We start from the raw sequence: 15922 nt of genomic DNA on the forward strand, positions 1-15922 counted from the left end.
TAAATATAATGACACTTCTATGCAATGGCTGATCCAGCATGGGAGAATCTGGGTAAATGCACCCCCTTCCCACATCCTTCCACCTTCAACTATGTATGTGTGGTACCATACATGACACTAGCTATGCACAGAGAAGCTGTATTCATGTTAGGTTTTATTATCAAGGCAGATTTGGAGGATGCAGAAGAACATTCACCTTATGGCCCTCCCAGCTTGCATCTACCATCTAACTATATATATATACATTCAATGAAAATTCATAGGTACTGTAATAGATTGAGCAGGCAATATATACTAACAATGCAGTCATTGTAATAACACATGTTTGTATTGAGCCGCTACGTCTCATTTTCACTGATTTATACAATCCATTTAGATCATTCATAGACAGATTCTTTACATAGAGAACATTTCTCCCTGATCATAGCTTGAGTGTGGCCCTTATCTTGTTGGTTCCTGGCCTGCCATAAGACTCGTCTGCTTCTCTGTAAAATAGAGTCAGTTACCTAGAACGAGTTGATTCCTTGGCTAATCCTGCATGTGAGTTGTCTGACAAGATAGGACTATCTGGTGAATAGTTGTCTATTGGGCTATGCGGTTTAAAAAAAAATAGCTTACATATACAGTTCATATTATGTATATATGAATATTTTTTGCTACAGTCATCAAGTAATATTAATAATGTCATTGTTTTAGTAAACAGCATGTCGTAAATGTATTAGTACAGTATAATATAAAGACTGATAGGGTAGTTGTGCATCAGTGCTTGTGTGTACTACACTATCACATAGTAATAACCAAGGCTGTGTGCATGTGACCGGGCCTGTTTAAACCAGGAATGTGGGTACAAACTATAGATGCACTAGAAAAATATATAATTACTGGAATATCTCAGTCTGTTGTCATAATATACTAGTCTTTTTCATCTGTACTCTTAGCCATCAATAATTGCGATGTTTGCATGTCGTACATATCCTGCAAAGCACCGTCATATTATATAGTGTACATGATTTCTTGCAGACTCTTGTGGGATCATAATACTTTTATATGCACTTAGTTTTATTGTAGCAAAACCACATTTGGTAGATGTTTGATAAACATGTATATATATACAGTATCTATCTGATCATGATCACATGTATAAGCAGTAATTGCGTACAAGAAAAACACAACTTGCTGATACACCCTTAACAGTTGCAGTTGTGTGGTAGCTACTTTGATCTGGTGGATACTATCATCAAGTTTTCTAGCAGCTACTAGCATGTTATACATAAATGGTGTGATATATATTCCACAGCTGAAACAGAGTAAAATTTAAATTGCAAATTACACATAAATTATATGCATTTATTGATGATACAAATGTACAACTGGGTGCAACTACAAAGGATATAACTAAAGTAGGAAAATTACAAATAACATTGAAGTGTTGAGAGATTTATTTTTATTTTTGATGTACATGCATGGATGTGTCTGTGTGTCTGTGTACGTGCAGCATGACTCAGTCTAGTTGTAGGCATGCAATTGTTGTGTTGCTGATTCTATTATGCAACATTCTCCCACCATTACAGTTGAATAGTGGCCATTAGATAATGTTGGTGAGAGACTCATATTATCATGGGTTAGTGATATCACGTTGATCTCATTACATGCGTCTCCTGCTGTACAACTGTTTGAAGCTGAAATACAGTGCTCGTTGGGTGGTAGATTTGTTACTAAAAGAACTAAAGCTTTTCCGTCTATATTGTGCTCAACAAGAGTGTGGCAGTTCTCATTCTGTGGAATGTAATCAATATTTGTGTCACTTGGAAGATTAGGTGATGTAAGAATTGGTGTATCTGCTTCAACATAAGGAAAGGGATCTACATTAATGTTGATAGCAGCAGTGAATTCGTTAGACAATTGGTTGAGTTGCATGGTATCCTCTATATGATAAGTGGAGGTAGAATGCGTTGTGTTCGCTATTACATTTTCTAATAAAGAGACTGAAGAAGCATTGTTTGCGTCGATGTGTTCAAAACAATCACTCTCAGAAATGGTCTCAACTGTTTCTACGTTACTGGTGTCAGCTAATAAATCAACTGATGCTGTGTCTACTGAAGAATCATTAGAATTATCAGTGGAAATCTTTGTTATTTTGTTGTTAACAAACTGTGGATTGATACTTAAATGTACATCACCAACTTTGTCACCATGAACAAGTCCAACATATGGAAAAGGATCTTTCTCAGAAGTGGTCTGGAATATTTCATTGTCAACAGTTTGCAAATGCTCCTGTACTCCAGTAATATCTGCACATGCGTTGTGTGAACTGGCATGTTCTTGTAGCTTGGCAACATTAGAGTCAACATATGCGTATTCTCCATCAAATTGATCTTCTTCACCAAATCGATCTTCTTCACCGCAGTAGTATGAAGACATCTCTGTCTTTCCAATACTGTTTTCATCCTTGTTCTCAAATTCAGCCTCAGGTCGCAGTTGTTCTGTAACATCAGAGTTACTTTTCCCCATCATGACAAGATTTTCTGATGTGAGTTGGTTGAATGCTAAGTCAACTTGATTACCACTATTCTCATCTGAAACATAAGACCAATCATGAAAGCTTGAATTACTGTGATAACAGGAATCTTTGGTGCTCTGTCCATATACAGACTTTAACATCTCATCTTCTGTGCTACGTTCTTCCTTGATCTGTCCTAACTTGTGTGCATCATCTAGCCAGCCTTCTACTTTCTCATATGCAGCAATATACTCACAAGTGCTTGGAGCCTCTCGACCAATTGTTGAAAAGTAGTCATTAGCACAGATTGAAGGTGCCTACAATGGAATAAAATTGGTAGATAGGATTGTGGGTTGAATTAAACAAATTTAGTAGTAAAGTAAACCATACAAGTACAGTATCTAAACAATACATACCATAGTTAGAGTAAACTAGAAACTGCACAGTTCTCTTTCATTTCTTTTTAGTTATAAGCGGTGTAGCTACCATTGAGGCAGCTGCCAACATAAAAATTAGGAAACTAAGTTTCAATGAAGAGAATTTGGTATGCAAAGATTGAGATACTCCAATAGTATAGTCAATTGCGCCTAAGCTTCTAATTTCTGGAGACATCCTTGATTATTCATATTTGATACTTGTAGCACCCAGATCACATTGTCAGTAAGATAAATAGTTCAGTGTGACACACATACTCATACACAATATACCATCACTTACTGTGCCAGACACTGCATCAGTGTTGTCGCCATTTGCAAATTTAAGATGCAGTTCCCTGGATAAAGGATGAATTATATGCGATCATGTGTGCATTATGTTCTATCAAATGTTTTAACCAGATACACTCTACAGTAAGTATCCTAAACCATCTCTTATAGCAATAGCATACAGATTGTACGTATTTCTCATATTATAAGATAATTATACAATAAAATCACTGACATAGTTACATTAATTGCATACCTCTTCTTGATAAACACCAATAGGAGAACTATAGTAATTGCTACTAAAATAGCAGCAATAATAGCTGAAATTATCAGTGCAGCAACAGAATAGTCTAGTATGGTCAATAAAATGTTATAATATTCATAGACAAAGTTTACAAACCTGACGATGTACTTTCAGTGGTTGGTTGTGGTGGAAGTTCTAAAAATTAGATTACATAGTCATAATAGGAAACTATGCTGATTACTATAGAGTGGAACCTCTCTGTAACAAGTACATCTTGAAACTAAGAAATGTTTATACAGATGTTTCCTCTCTTAAACATGAACATGAAGCCAGATTTGTTGGACAGACAGACAGACCACAGAAGCAATAGATGGTATAGCAGTTGCTGAAAGGAAAGTAGTATAGATATCTCAAAAGTGGGAGCTGAAACAAATATTTTGTTCATTATACATTATTATTCCAATAGCACATGTCATATTTAGTAATTTGTGCATATGAACAGTAAACAGGTGAGACATTCAGCATAGAAATCTAGACATCTGTTGCAGTTTAATATCAATACACGTACCTGTAGAGGGGGAGGCTCCAGGTGTACTTGTAGGTGTAGTAACTGGAACCATATCTAGAGCATAAAGTACTTATAATTATTATGAAACAAAATAGAAAGAAATATTGGCAAAGAAAACACCTTGTGAAACTATACATAACGGATGTATTTCATGTACACACTGTACAGTATTGATTTTATTGTTAAAGATTTTTCAAGTGATGATGTAAGCAGCAAAACTCAACTTAAGCTGTCAAATATCAAATCCACAAATTCCTAAAAAACAGCAAATCATAGGATCTTATATACTTAGCTAATTATTGCACAACCACAACAAAATTAATGTATAACTTACAGAGAAATGTGTCAGTAGCACTGACTACTGAGATGTTGACAGAACATTGATATGTTCTATTATTATCTTGTAATATTCCACTATCGTTGTATATACTCCTGTATACTGAGTAATTGCCAACAGTTTCCCCTGATACATTATTGACTCTTTTAACTGTGTCATTGGTAATCCATACAATGTCCACACTACTAGTGATACCTCTCACTGTAGTTACATTACATTCTAATAATAGTGGATCACCCACTTGTTGATTGTCAAGAGCAGTCACAGTTACATTAGGAGTGGGAACTGCAGTTGAAGTAAACAGAATTAAGCATAATAAGAAATGCTAATCCCATAATCTATGGGACTAGATACAAATCAGTTGTTACATAAACACACACACACACACACACACAAACTACATCACATCACATGGATTCATACATGCATGTCTATTTTCTCCTAATAACCTTTCAATTAAGAGCTTAAAAAGTCAGCTAAACATACGTACTCTACCGGAATGATCAAATACTCTAAAGACCGTCATAAAAAATCCAAAATACATAGTAATTGTAAGGTAAAAAAAATTCTAGCCAATCTTTTGCCTTTATGTATAACACCAATGCAACAGCCTTGACTCCTACTCTGTCCTTAAATGCTGTGTCGTTATCACATGGGTGCATTGTTGTAAGAGCCAAAATTCTTGCTTTGCATGCACATTGTATTTTTGAGTGGAGGTGACTGCTACAGAGTGGTTGCACTTCACCATGTGTATGCTGCTTTGCCTTCCGCAAGATCCTAAATGCATGCAACTGTTTAGTGGCTTTCTATGGAGGTGACCTTTATTCAGAGGGTCTTACAAGTAAGGTTACACTGTGGTCCATGTATTAAGGTATTGATAACAGAAAACAGAAGTTCAAAATGTTATTGCAAAGCTCAGTTATAAGCATTCATTCAATTGTGCCATTTGATTATGATGATGTGATTTGGGTAGAGGCTTAGAAACCTGTACACCCATTCAATTACATACATATACATACATAAATTAGACGCAATAAACAAAAATTAACTATGAATATCAAGACACACGATAGTGTGTCGTGCGGCCCAAGAAGCCGGCGCGCCACACCGTGAGTATATTAACAGGAAGAAAGAGAACGCAATTTTCACACCTATGTAGCTCTGTGATCCCTTATCCGATTGGAACCAAATTTGCTAGAGACGTGCCGCCCAGTTAGGGGAGTCTACATACCAAATTTGAAGAAAATCGCTCCAGCCAGTTCCGAGATACGAGCGAGCAAAGTTTGGTTTTAATTTCTTCGTTTTCTTCTTCATCTTCTTCATTTCGCACACTTCGCAAAATTCGCCATAAAACACGAATGCGTACTCGGATTGGGCTGAAATTTGGCACACTTAAAGGGCTCATTAAGGCGGATCTCCGTACCAACTTTGGTAGGAATCCGATGAACATTCACGGAGTTATGACCGATTATTTGCGTAAAATAAGGTCGAAGGTCTGTCACGCCTACAGGGTAAACCCCTTGGAGGAAACAGTTGAAAATTGATATGTAGATGGAGCAACCATCGTAGGAGTGCCTTTTTGTGGTTTGAAAGGAATCGAGATAAAGACCATGGAGATATGACACAAAACCCAACCTGTGTCAAAATTACGCGATCGATTTTTATGAATAAAAAAACTATTAGTTTTCGTGTCTATCAGGCAAACCGCTTAGAGCAACAAGCTGAAAATCAGTGTGTAGCTGGAATAATCATCATAGACAGTTCTTGCAGTAGTACAGAAGAATCGGAGTACAAATCACTGAGTTATGATTCGAAAGGAAACTACGTGCAGCAAATGCGAGATCGAGATACTCTAATAGAACAGTCACCCTAATAAAGCATTCAGCTGCATTTATAATTTACTCAGTTATATTACATTGTAAGTTATTCTGTAGGGAATTCAGCTACAAACAAGTCACCCTGTAGTCAGATCAGCTAGAAGAAGGTACCTAATAGAGAGTTCAGCTACAAAGAAGCCATCATGTAGAGAGTTCGGCTCAAATAAATCACTCTGTAGAAAATTCAGCTACAAACAAATTGCCCTGTAGAGAGATCAGCTAGAAGAAGTTACCTTGTAGAGAGTTCAGTTACAAAGAAACAATCATGCAAAGAGTTTAGCTGCAACAAATAATCACCCAGTAGAAAGTTCCGCTATGAACAGATCACGCTATAGAGAGTTCAGTTAGAAACAAGTCATCCTGTAGAGAGATCAGCTCACATTGTAGAGAGTTCAGTTACAAAGAAACAATCATGCAAAGAGTTTCGCTGCAAACAAATCACCCAGTAGAAAGTTCCGCTATGAACAGATCACACTGTAGAGAGTTCAGTTAGAAACAAGTCATCCTATAGAGAGATCAGCTAGAAGAAGTTACCTTGTAGAGAGTTCAGTTACAAAGAAACAATCATGCAAAGAGTTTAGCTGCAAACAAATCACCCAGTAGAAAGTTCCGCTATGAACAGATCACACTGTAAAGAGTTCAGTTAGAAACAAGTCATCCTGTAGATAGATCAGCTAGAAGAAGTCACTTTGTAGAGAGTTCAGCTACAAAGAAACCACCATGTAAGAGAGTTCAGCTGCAAACAAACCACTCTGTACAGAGTTCAGCTACGAACAGATCACCCTGTAGAGAGATCAGCTAGAAACAAGTCATCCTGTAGAGAGTTCAGCTAGAAGAAGTTACATTGTAGAGAGTTCAGCTACAAAGAAACTACCATGTAGAGAGTTCAGCTGCAAACAAATCGCCCTGTAGAGAATTCAGCTACGAACAAATCACCCTGTAGAAAGATCAGCTAGAAGAAGTTACCTTGTAGAGAGTTCAGCTACAAACAAATCACCCTGTAGAGAGCTCAGCTAGAAACAAGTCACCCTGTAGAGAGTTCAGCTAGAAGTTACATTGTAGAGAGTTCAGCTACAAAGAAACTACCATGTAGAGAGTTCAGCTGCAAACAAATTGCCCTGTAGAGAATTCAGCTACAAACAAATCACCCTGTAGAAAGATCAGCTAGAAGAAGTTACCTTGTAGAGAATTCAGCCACAAACAAATCACCCTGTAGAGGGTTCAGCTAGAAACAAGTTACACTGTAGAGAGATCAGCTAGAAACAAGGCACCCTGTAGAGAGTTCAGCTAGAAGAAGTCACATTGTAGAGAGTTCAGCTAAAAGAAACTACCATGTAGAGAGTTCAGCTGCAAACAAATTGCCCTGTAGAGAATTCAGCTACAAACAAATCACCCTGTAGAAAGATCAGCTAGAAGAAGTTACCTTGTAGAGAGTTCAGCTAGAAACAAATCACCCTGTAGAGAGTTCAGCTAGAAACAAGTCACCCTGTAGAGAGATCAGCTAGAAACAAGCCACTTGTAGAGAGTTCAGCTAGAAGAAGTTACATTGTAGAGAGTTCAGCAGTTTAGCTGCAAACAAATCGCCCTGTAGAGAATTCAGCTACAAACAAATCACCCTGTAGAAAGATCAGCTAGAAGAAGTTACCTTGTAGAGGGTTCAGCTACAAACAAGTCACCCTGTAGAGAGATCAGCTAGAAACAAGCCACCCGTAGAGAGTTCAGCTAGAAGAAGTTACATTGTAGAGAGTTCAGCTACAAAGAAACTACCATGTAGAGAGTTCAGCTGCAAACAAATCGCCCTGTAGAGAATTCAGCTACAAACAAATTACCCTTACCCTGTAGAAAGATCAGCTAGAAGTTACCTTGTAGAGAGTTCAGCTACAAACAAATCACCCTGTAGATACTTCAGCTACAAACAAGTCACCCTGTAGAGAGATCAGCTAGAAACAAGCCACCCGTAGAGAGTTCAGCTACAAAGAAACTACCATGTAGAGAGTTCAGCTGCAAACAAATCGCCCTGTAGAGAATTCAGCTACAAACAAATTACCCTGTAGAAAGATCAGCCAGAAGAAGTTACCTTGTAGAGAGTTCAGCTACAAACAAATCACCCTGTAGAGAGTTCAGCTAGAAACAAGTCGCCCTGCAGAGAGATCAGCTAGAAACAAGCCACCCGTAGAGAGTTCAGCTAGAAGAAGTTACGCTGTAGAGAGTTCAGCTACAAAGAAACTACCATGTAGAGAGTTCAGCTGCAAACAAATCGCCCTGTAGAGAATTCAGCTACAAACAAATTACCCTGTAGAAAGATCAGCTAGAAGTTACCTTGTAGAGAGTTCAGCTAGAAACAAATCACCCTGTAGAGACTTCAGCTACAAACAAGTCACCCTGTAGAGAGATCAGCTAGAAACAAGCCACCTGTAGAGAGTTCAGCTAGAAGAAGTTACACTGTAGAGAGTTCAGCTACAAAGAAACTACCATGTAGAGAGTTCAGCTGCAAACAAATCTCCCTGTAGAGAATTCAGCTACAAACAAATTACCCTGTAGAAAGATCAGCTAGAAGAAGTTACCTTGTAGAGAGTTCAGCTACAAACAAATCTCCCTGTAGAGAGTTCAGCTAGAAACAAGTCAACCTGTAGAGAGATCAGCTAGAAACAAGTCACCCGTAGAGAGTTCAGCTAGAAGAAGTTACATTGTAGAGAGTTCAGCTACAAAGAAACTACCATGTAGAAAGTTCAGCAGCAAACAAATTGCCCTGTAGAGAATTCAGCTACAAACAGATTACCCTGTAGAAAGATCAGCTAGAAGTTACCTTGTAGAGAGTTCAGCTAGAAACAAATCACCCTGTAGAGAGATCAGCTAGAAACAAGCCACCTGTAGAGAGTTCAGCTAGAAGAAGTTACACTGTAGAGAGTTCAGCTACAAAGAAACTACCATGTAGAGAGTTCAGCTGCAAACAAATCTCCCTGTAGAGAATTCAGCTACAAACAAATTACCCTGTAGAAAGATCAGCTAGAAGAAGTTACCTTGTAGAGAGTTCAGCTACAAACAAATCTCCCTGTAGAGAGTTCAGCTAGAAACAAGTCACCCTGTAGAGAGAGATCAGCTAGAAACAAGTCACCCGTAGAGAGTTCAGCTAGAAGAAGTTACATTGTAGAGAGTTCAGCTACAAAGAAACTACCATGTAGAGAGTTCAGATGCAAACAAATCTCCCTGTAGAGAATTCAGCTACAAACAAATTACCCTGTAGAAAGATCAGCCAGAAGAAGATACCTTGTAGAGAGTTCAGCTACAAACAAATCACCCTGTAGAGAGTTCAGCTAGAAACAAGTCACCCTGCAGAGAGATCAGCTAGAAACAAGCCACCTGTAGAGAGTTCAGCTAGAAGAAGTTACACTGTAGAGAGTTCAGCTACAAAGAAACTACCATGTAGAGAGTTCAGCTGCAAACAAATCGCCCTGTAGAGAATTCAGCTACAAACTAATTACCCTGTAGAAAGATCAGCTAGAAGTTACCTTGTAGAGAGTTCAGCTAGAAACAAATCACCCTGTAGAGACTTCAGCTACAAACAAGTCACCCTGTAGAGAGATCAGCTAGAAACAAGCCACCTGTAGAGAGTTCAGCTAGAAGAAGTTACACTGTAGAGAGTTCAGCTACAAAGAAACTACCATGTAGAGAGTTCAGCTGCAAACAAATCTCCCTGTAGAGAATTCAGCTACAAACAAATTACCCTGTAGAAAGATCAGCTAGAAGAAGTTACCTTGTAGAGAGTTCAGCTACAAACAAATCTCCCTGTAGAGAGTTTAGCTAGAAACAAGTCACCCTGCAGAGAGATCAGCTAGAAACAAGCCACCCGTAGAGTGTTCAGCTAGAAGAAGTTACAGTGTATGGAGTTCAGCAGTTTATCTGCAAACAAATCGCCCTGTAGAGAATTCAGCTACAAACAAATCACCCTGTAGAAAGATCAGCTAGAAGAAGTTACCTGGTAGAGAGTTCATCTACAAACAAATCACCCTGTAGAGAGTTCAGCTGCAAACAAGTCATCCAGAAGAGAGATCAGCTAGAAGGATCACCTTGCAGAGAGGTCAGCTACAAAGAAATCACCCTACTTCATCTTTTCTTCTTCCTGTAGTAAAGAAAAAAATGACAGGTTAAAAAGCCTTAAAGCCGGCCATAGGCCAGCTTTGGGGTATACAAATACAAAAAGAAGTGAAATCTAACCCAAAACAGCCAAGCTGTAAAAAAAGAGTGCGGCCCTGAGAAAGGCTATGGTGAAAAAAGATGTGAAATCCAAGGTGGCGGCCAAGAAATGGCTGTGATGGTAGGTTAATAGTAAAAATTTTAATAACAACAATTCAGTGAATTGGTGCCGCTTGGTCTTGGCACAAAATTCACCTGAATTGTTGTTATTAAAATTTTTACTATTAACCTACCATCACAGCCATTTCTTGGCCGCCACCTTGGATTTCACATCTTTTTTCACCATAGCCTTTCTCAGGGCCGCACTCTTTTTTTACAGCTTGGCTGTTTTGGGTTAGATAATTATTATATTTACATTTTTGGGACTATTTTCAATGGAAAGATACTGAGAAAATTTTGCCTATTTTCCAGGGCAAAATTGCTTATAACTCCACCATCCTATGACAGATTTTTAAAAACTAAAAATAAGTGTTTATGAGATCCTTAGGGAGTACTGCACAAGGCTATGCTAAATAAAAACTATTTCCATTAATTTTAAAATTCTCCCGGAATCGCTACTACTAGTTATAACCGGCATATTAGCAATAGTTGTAACAATATCCAATTTATCTGTACATTGAAGAGCCACACTGATTCTACATTCACTGTGTATACAAATTTCTTAGTTCAGTTATTCAGAGAGTGATGATAAACTGACAAATAGCTAGTGTGTTTAACATCTCTACCTGGATACCTGCCTCTATTACACCACACAGATAATTAGCTACCACAAACATTTTAATGCATGCTCCCACAAAGGCTTGTCCGGATTACTCCGCATTTTTGATGAGTGGTCAAGACGGTTTAACAGCACGCGCATTTGTATGGCTTCTCGTAACGTTGCATTTTAAAGCACAGGTAAATAGAGAGGCTTTCTATTTGAGTATCCAGATCACTGTTACAGTAATAGAGCAATCACGGACTGTTTCTACTAGAAAACTTTGATATATCGATATTTTCTAAGTACAGTATCGTATCGTGATACCTATTTGCTGTATCGATATATTGCCGTATCGATATGTATTGCAGATCCCTAGCTCCAAGTAAGTTTGCAGACAGCAACGGACACAGTTTCGTGCTACAGACTGCACTTACTAATAAATGAGCGTGGCTGAGCGTATGTTTGTACGCGATAAGTGGGCGTGGCTCACGAAAGAGCTACGCGACTAGCGTTTATAGGTTCACGTCGTCAAACGATCAATTTCGTTTCTCACGTGATCCAATCCGGGTCATATTAAGATAATTTGTAAACCGGGTCGGACCCGGATGACCCGGAGAAAATGTGACCCGGTTGACCCTAATTACCCGACCCGGTTTCAACGCTGATGTATTTCAGAGACATTTAATATGGCACATTACATCTTACTTGTCAGATTCAAAATCTGATACTCAGTAGCACTGACTGATGTAGGTGAGTTAATTATTACAAAACATTGACACTTTGTGCCATCATTATCTTCACTCAGTATTGACCCATTATTGTAAGTATCACTGTACACTACTGAGTTGTCTACAGTTTCCCCTGATATATCATTAACTCTTCTCACTATCTCATCATTGGTAATCCATACAATGTCCACACTACTAGTGATACCTCTCACTGTAGTTACATTGCATTCTAATAATAGTGGATCACCCACTTGTTGATTGTTGAGAACAGTCACCATTACACTAGGAGTGGGAACTAGAGAACACATAAAACTGTGAACAGTAAAAACATAAAACAGTTTTTTTATTACTTCAATCATATTACAAAACACTACATCCAATAGTTATGCCATTAATTCACTGTTACGAAATGTGACAAATACCAAGCATACAAGCTGTGGTTTTATGCCTAACAATTTAGTCCCCACTAACATTTGTTCCTTTATTGCAATGAAAGATCCAGAAGCAAGATGCATGTTTCACTACAACCTGTACTAATCATGAATGTACATAATGTGAATTGAGTATTGTATAGGATGTGGAGAATAATGGCAAAATTTTCCTCTCAAAATTTAAAATTGTTGGTGATCTGCAAAAGGTTTTAATCATGAAAGTACATATTGGTAACCCGGCCACTATATGGTGTGTGTATTACTTACACATAAACTTACTAGTGATATTTTCTAGTTTGGTTGACTGTGTTGATATGTTAGTTCCAAGTCCATGAATGTCTACACTACACTCATACAACCCTTCATCATTTTCACTGAGGTATGAAAATTGTAAAGTACTAATATGGTCAGTACCATTGGAGACATTTGGAGTGATAGTTAATCTGCTATCATTTGTGAAAGTACCATTACGTCCAGTCCAGCTAATGCTAACAATACTGGTATTAACTCCTTCAGCCTTCACCAAGCATTGTATTTCATAGGGGTTCCCCACAACTCCACTTTCCAATGTCTTGTTCAAAGAAACATTCACTACTGGTACTAAAAATTTAGACAGATCTACAATAGTTAGCTAAATCATTGTACTATGTATAGTACACAACACATTGTAATGTATATCAAGACACACGGTGTATAGTACACAACACATTGTACTGTATATCAAGACACACGGTAGTGTGTCGTGCGGCCCAAGAAGCCGGCGCGCCACACCGTCAGTATATTAACAGGAAGAAAGAAAACGCGGTTTTCACACCTTTGTAGCTCCGTGATCCCTTATCTGATTGAAACCAAATTTGCTACAGACGTGCCTGCTAGGTAGGGGAGTCCACATTCCAAATGTGAAGAAAAGCGCTCCAGCCATTTCCGAGATACGAGTGGCCAAAGTTTAGGGGTTTTCTTCTTGGTTTTTTCTTCTATACTTCTTCTTTTCGCACACTTCGCAAAATCCGCCATAAAACACGAATGCGTGCTCCAATCGGGCTGCAATTTGGCACACTTAAAGGGCTCATTAAGGCGAATCTCAGTACCACGTTTGGTAGGAATCCGATGAACATTCACGGAGTTATTACCGATTAGTTTCGTAAAATAAGGTCAAAGGTCTGTCACGCCCACAGGGTAAACCCCTTGGAGGAATGAGTTGAAAATTGCTATGTAGATGGAGTAACCATCGTAGGAGTGCCTTTTTGTAGTTTGAAAAGAATCCAGTTAAAGGCCATCGAGATATGACACAATACCCAACCTGTGTCACAATTACGCGATCGATTTTTATGAATAGAAAACTATTAGTTTTCACGACTACCAGGCAAACCGCTTAGAGCAACGAGCTGAAAATCAGTGTGTAGCTGGAATAATTATCATAGAAAGTCCTTGCAGTAGTACAGAAGAATCGGATTACAAACCACTGAGTTATGATTCCAAAGCCAACTACGTGTAGCATATGCGAGATCGAGATACTCTAATAAAACAGTCTCCCTAATGGAGCATTCAGCTACGTTTATAACTTACTCCATTATAGAATTATATTACATTGCAAGTTATTCTGTAGGGAGTTCAGCTACAAACAGTTAATCTTATAGACAATTCAGCTACAAGTAAGTCGCCCTGTAGAGAGTTCATCTACAAATATGCCGCTATAGAGATTCAGAACATTATAAACAAGTCACCCTGTAGAGAGTTCAGCTACAACGAGTCACTCTGTAGAGAATTCAGCTACAAACAAGTCACTATGTAGAGAGTTCAGCTACAAAAAAGCTACCCAGTAGAGAGTTCATCTAGATCAGCTACAAACAAGTTACTTTATGTAATGTTCAGCTACAAGTAAGTCACTCTGTAGAGAGTTCAGCTACAAACAAGTCACTCTGTAGTACAAGCATGTCAACATGTAGCTGGAGAGTCCAGCAACCAATCAAAAAAACCACCCTGTAAAGAGTTCAGTTATACAAACAAGTTATAACTCTATAGAGAAAGTTACAACTCTATAGAGAGATCAGCTAGAAACAAGTCATCCAGTAGAGAGATCAGCTAGAAGACATCACCTTATAGGGAGTTCAGTTACAAAGAAACCACCATGTAAAGAGTTCAGCTACAAACAAATCACCCTGTAGAGAGTTCAGCTACGAACAGATCACCCTGTAGAGAGTTCAGCTAAAAACAATTTTCCCTGTAGAGAGATCAGCTAGATAAGTCATCTGTAGAGAGATCAGCTAGAAGGATCACCATGTAGAGAGTACAGCTACAAACAAATTGCCCTGCAGATAGTTCAGCTACAAACAAGTCGCCCTGTAGAGAAATAAGCTAGAATAGAGTTCAGCTACAAAGAAACCATCATATAAAGAGTTCAGCTGCAACACAAATCACCCTGTATAGAGAGTTCATATACGAACAGATCACCCTGTAGAGAGTTCAGCTACAAACAATTCACTCTGTAGAGAGATCAGCTAGAAGAAGTCACCATGTAGAGAGTTCAGCTAGAAACATATCATCCTGTAAGCTAGAACCAAATCAGAGTTCAGCTACAAACAATGAGAGTTTCAGCTACAGTTCAGTGATGTAAGAAGTCACCTTGTTAACTACAGTATGGGATAATCATTCAGTGTTAAATATCCAAATATTTAATAATCACTTTAATCAGACAAAAGCTATACTCACAATTACTTCCTTTGTTCCACATTTCCTGCAGTAAAGAAAAGCAACAAGTTAAAAGGAAGCACCAAAGCCAGTTTATGGCTAGCTTTGTGGCTTGCAATGCAAAAAGAAGTGATATCTAAACCAAAACACCCAAGCTGTAATAAAAGGAGTGCGGCCCCCAAAAAAGCCTTTTGGGGGGCAGTGCTCTTTTTTTTACAGCTTGGCTGTTTTGGTTTAGATACCAAATAGCCAGAAAGTTTGGTGGAAGAAAGTTGGTAAGTGAGCAGTGTTTTGCCAAACGAAATCCACCAAATCATTTGTCCAATAAAAATCTGTATTAGCTACTGTAGTACTATAAAGTTTGCCAAACTTTTTCTTGCCAAATCCTATCACGAAAAATTTGTCAAAACTGATTATTTATCAAGGTGTCCTGATTTTTGAGATCAGTTTACATGCTAAGGGACTTTATCAAGCATCCAGATTACACAGGTTCCCTCATTTTCAAGTGTCGTGATTAACAGGTTTCATGTAAACAGTATCATTCTTTCACAATACATAATATTAATTATATACTGTTCATAAATGCTTTAATTATAGATAGCTATACATCAGCCTTTATAAATACCCCATTTCATCAAAGCAATAAAAATCTCAGAATACAGTCAGAAAGCATGTAGCTACAGTTGCTTGGACATGAGTGGGCTTTGTTGGATGTGTTGATATGCTATGTATTAAAGCCTGTGGGCACTTTTCATTACCTTAATGTATATGTAATTGCATTTTATGCATACACTTACCTGAAAATGAGCAACTGTCATAGGTAAAAAGTGTTTTTATGAAACGACCATCATAATAATGATACTCCACTTGCACTGTGCACAATGGCTCATTCAGAGGAACAAAGAACTTCCATCCACCTCTCAAACCCATTGGTGCATGAAATGGACAGTT

At 38.1% G+C, this 15922-nt stretch overlaps 1 protein-coding gene across 1 annotated transcript; it reads right to left on the reverse strand.

Annotated features, from left to right (window-relative positions):
- Nucleotides 1–1337: 1337 nt before the first annotated feature.
- On the reverse strand, nt 1338–15908 carry LOC136241125 (uncharacterized). Its single transcript, XM_066032295.1, has 9 exons — nt 15769–15908; nt 12563–12883; nt 11830–12147; nt 4351–4638; nt 4017–4070; nt 3605–3643; nt 3461–3554; nt 3218–3272; nt 1338–2817 (listed from the first exon to the last, which is right to left on the reverse strand). The coding sequence occupies exons 1-9, from the start codon at nt 15899–15901 to the stop codon at nt 1507–1509; spliced, it is 2613 nt and encodes an 870-aa protein (XP_065888367.1). The 5' UTR covers nt 15902–15908; the 3' UTR covers nt 1338–1506.
- Between the last annotated feature and the right edge of the window lie 14 nt (nt 15909–15922).

This window comes from Dysidea avara, chromosome 12 (genome assembly GCF_963678975.1).
Source record: "Dysidea avara chromosome 12, odDysAvar1.4, whole genome shotgun sequence".
Taxonomy (NCBI): Eukaryota; Metazoa; Porifera; class Demospongiae; order Dictyoceratida; family Dysideidae; genus Dysidea; species Dysidea avara.

Excerpts from the sequence above, each read along its gene's own strand:
- LOC136241125 (XM_066032295.1), bottom strand. The coding sequence starts at position 15,901 with ATGGGTTTGAGAGGTGGATGGAAGTTCTTTGTTCCTCTGAATGAGCCA. Across the intron at positions 4,639-11,829 it reads TCAGATTTTGAATCTGACAA|TTCCCACTCCTAATGTAACT; the intron begins GTAAGATGTAAT and ends CTTCAACTGCAG. Across the intron at positions 2,818-3,217 it reads CTGATGCAGTGTCTGGCACA|GCACCTTCAATCTGTGCTAA; the intron begins GTAAGTGATGGT and ends ATTCCATTGTAG.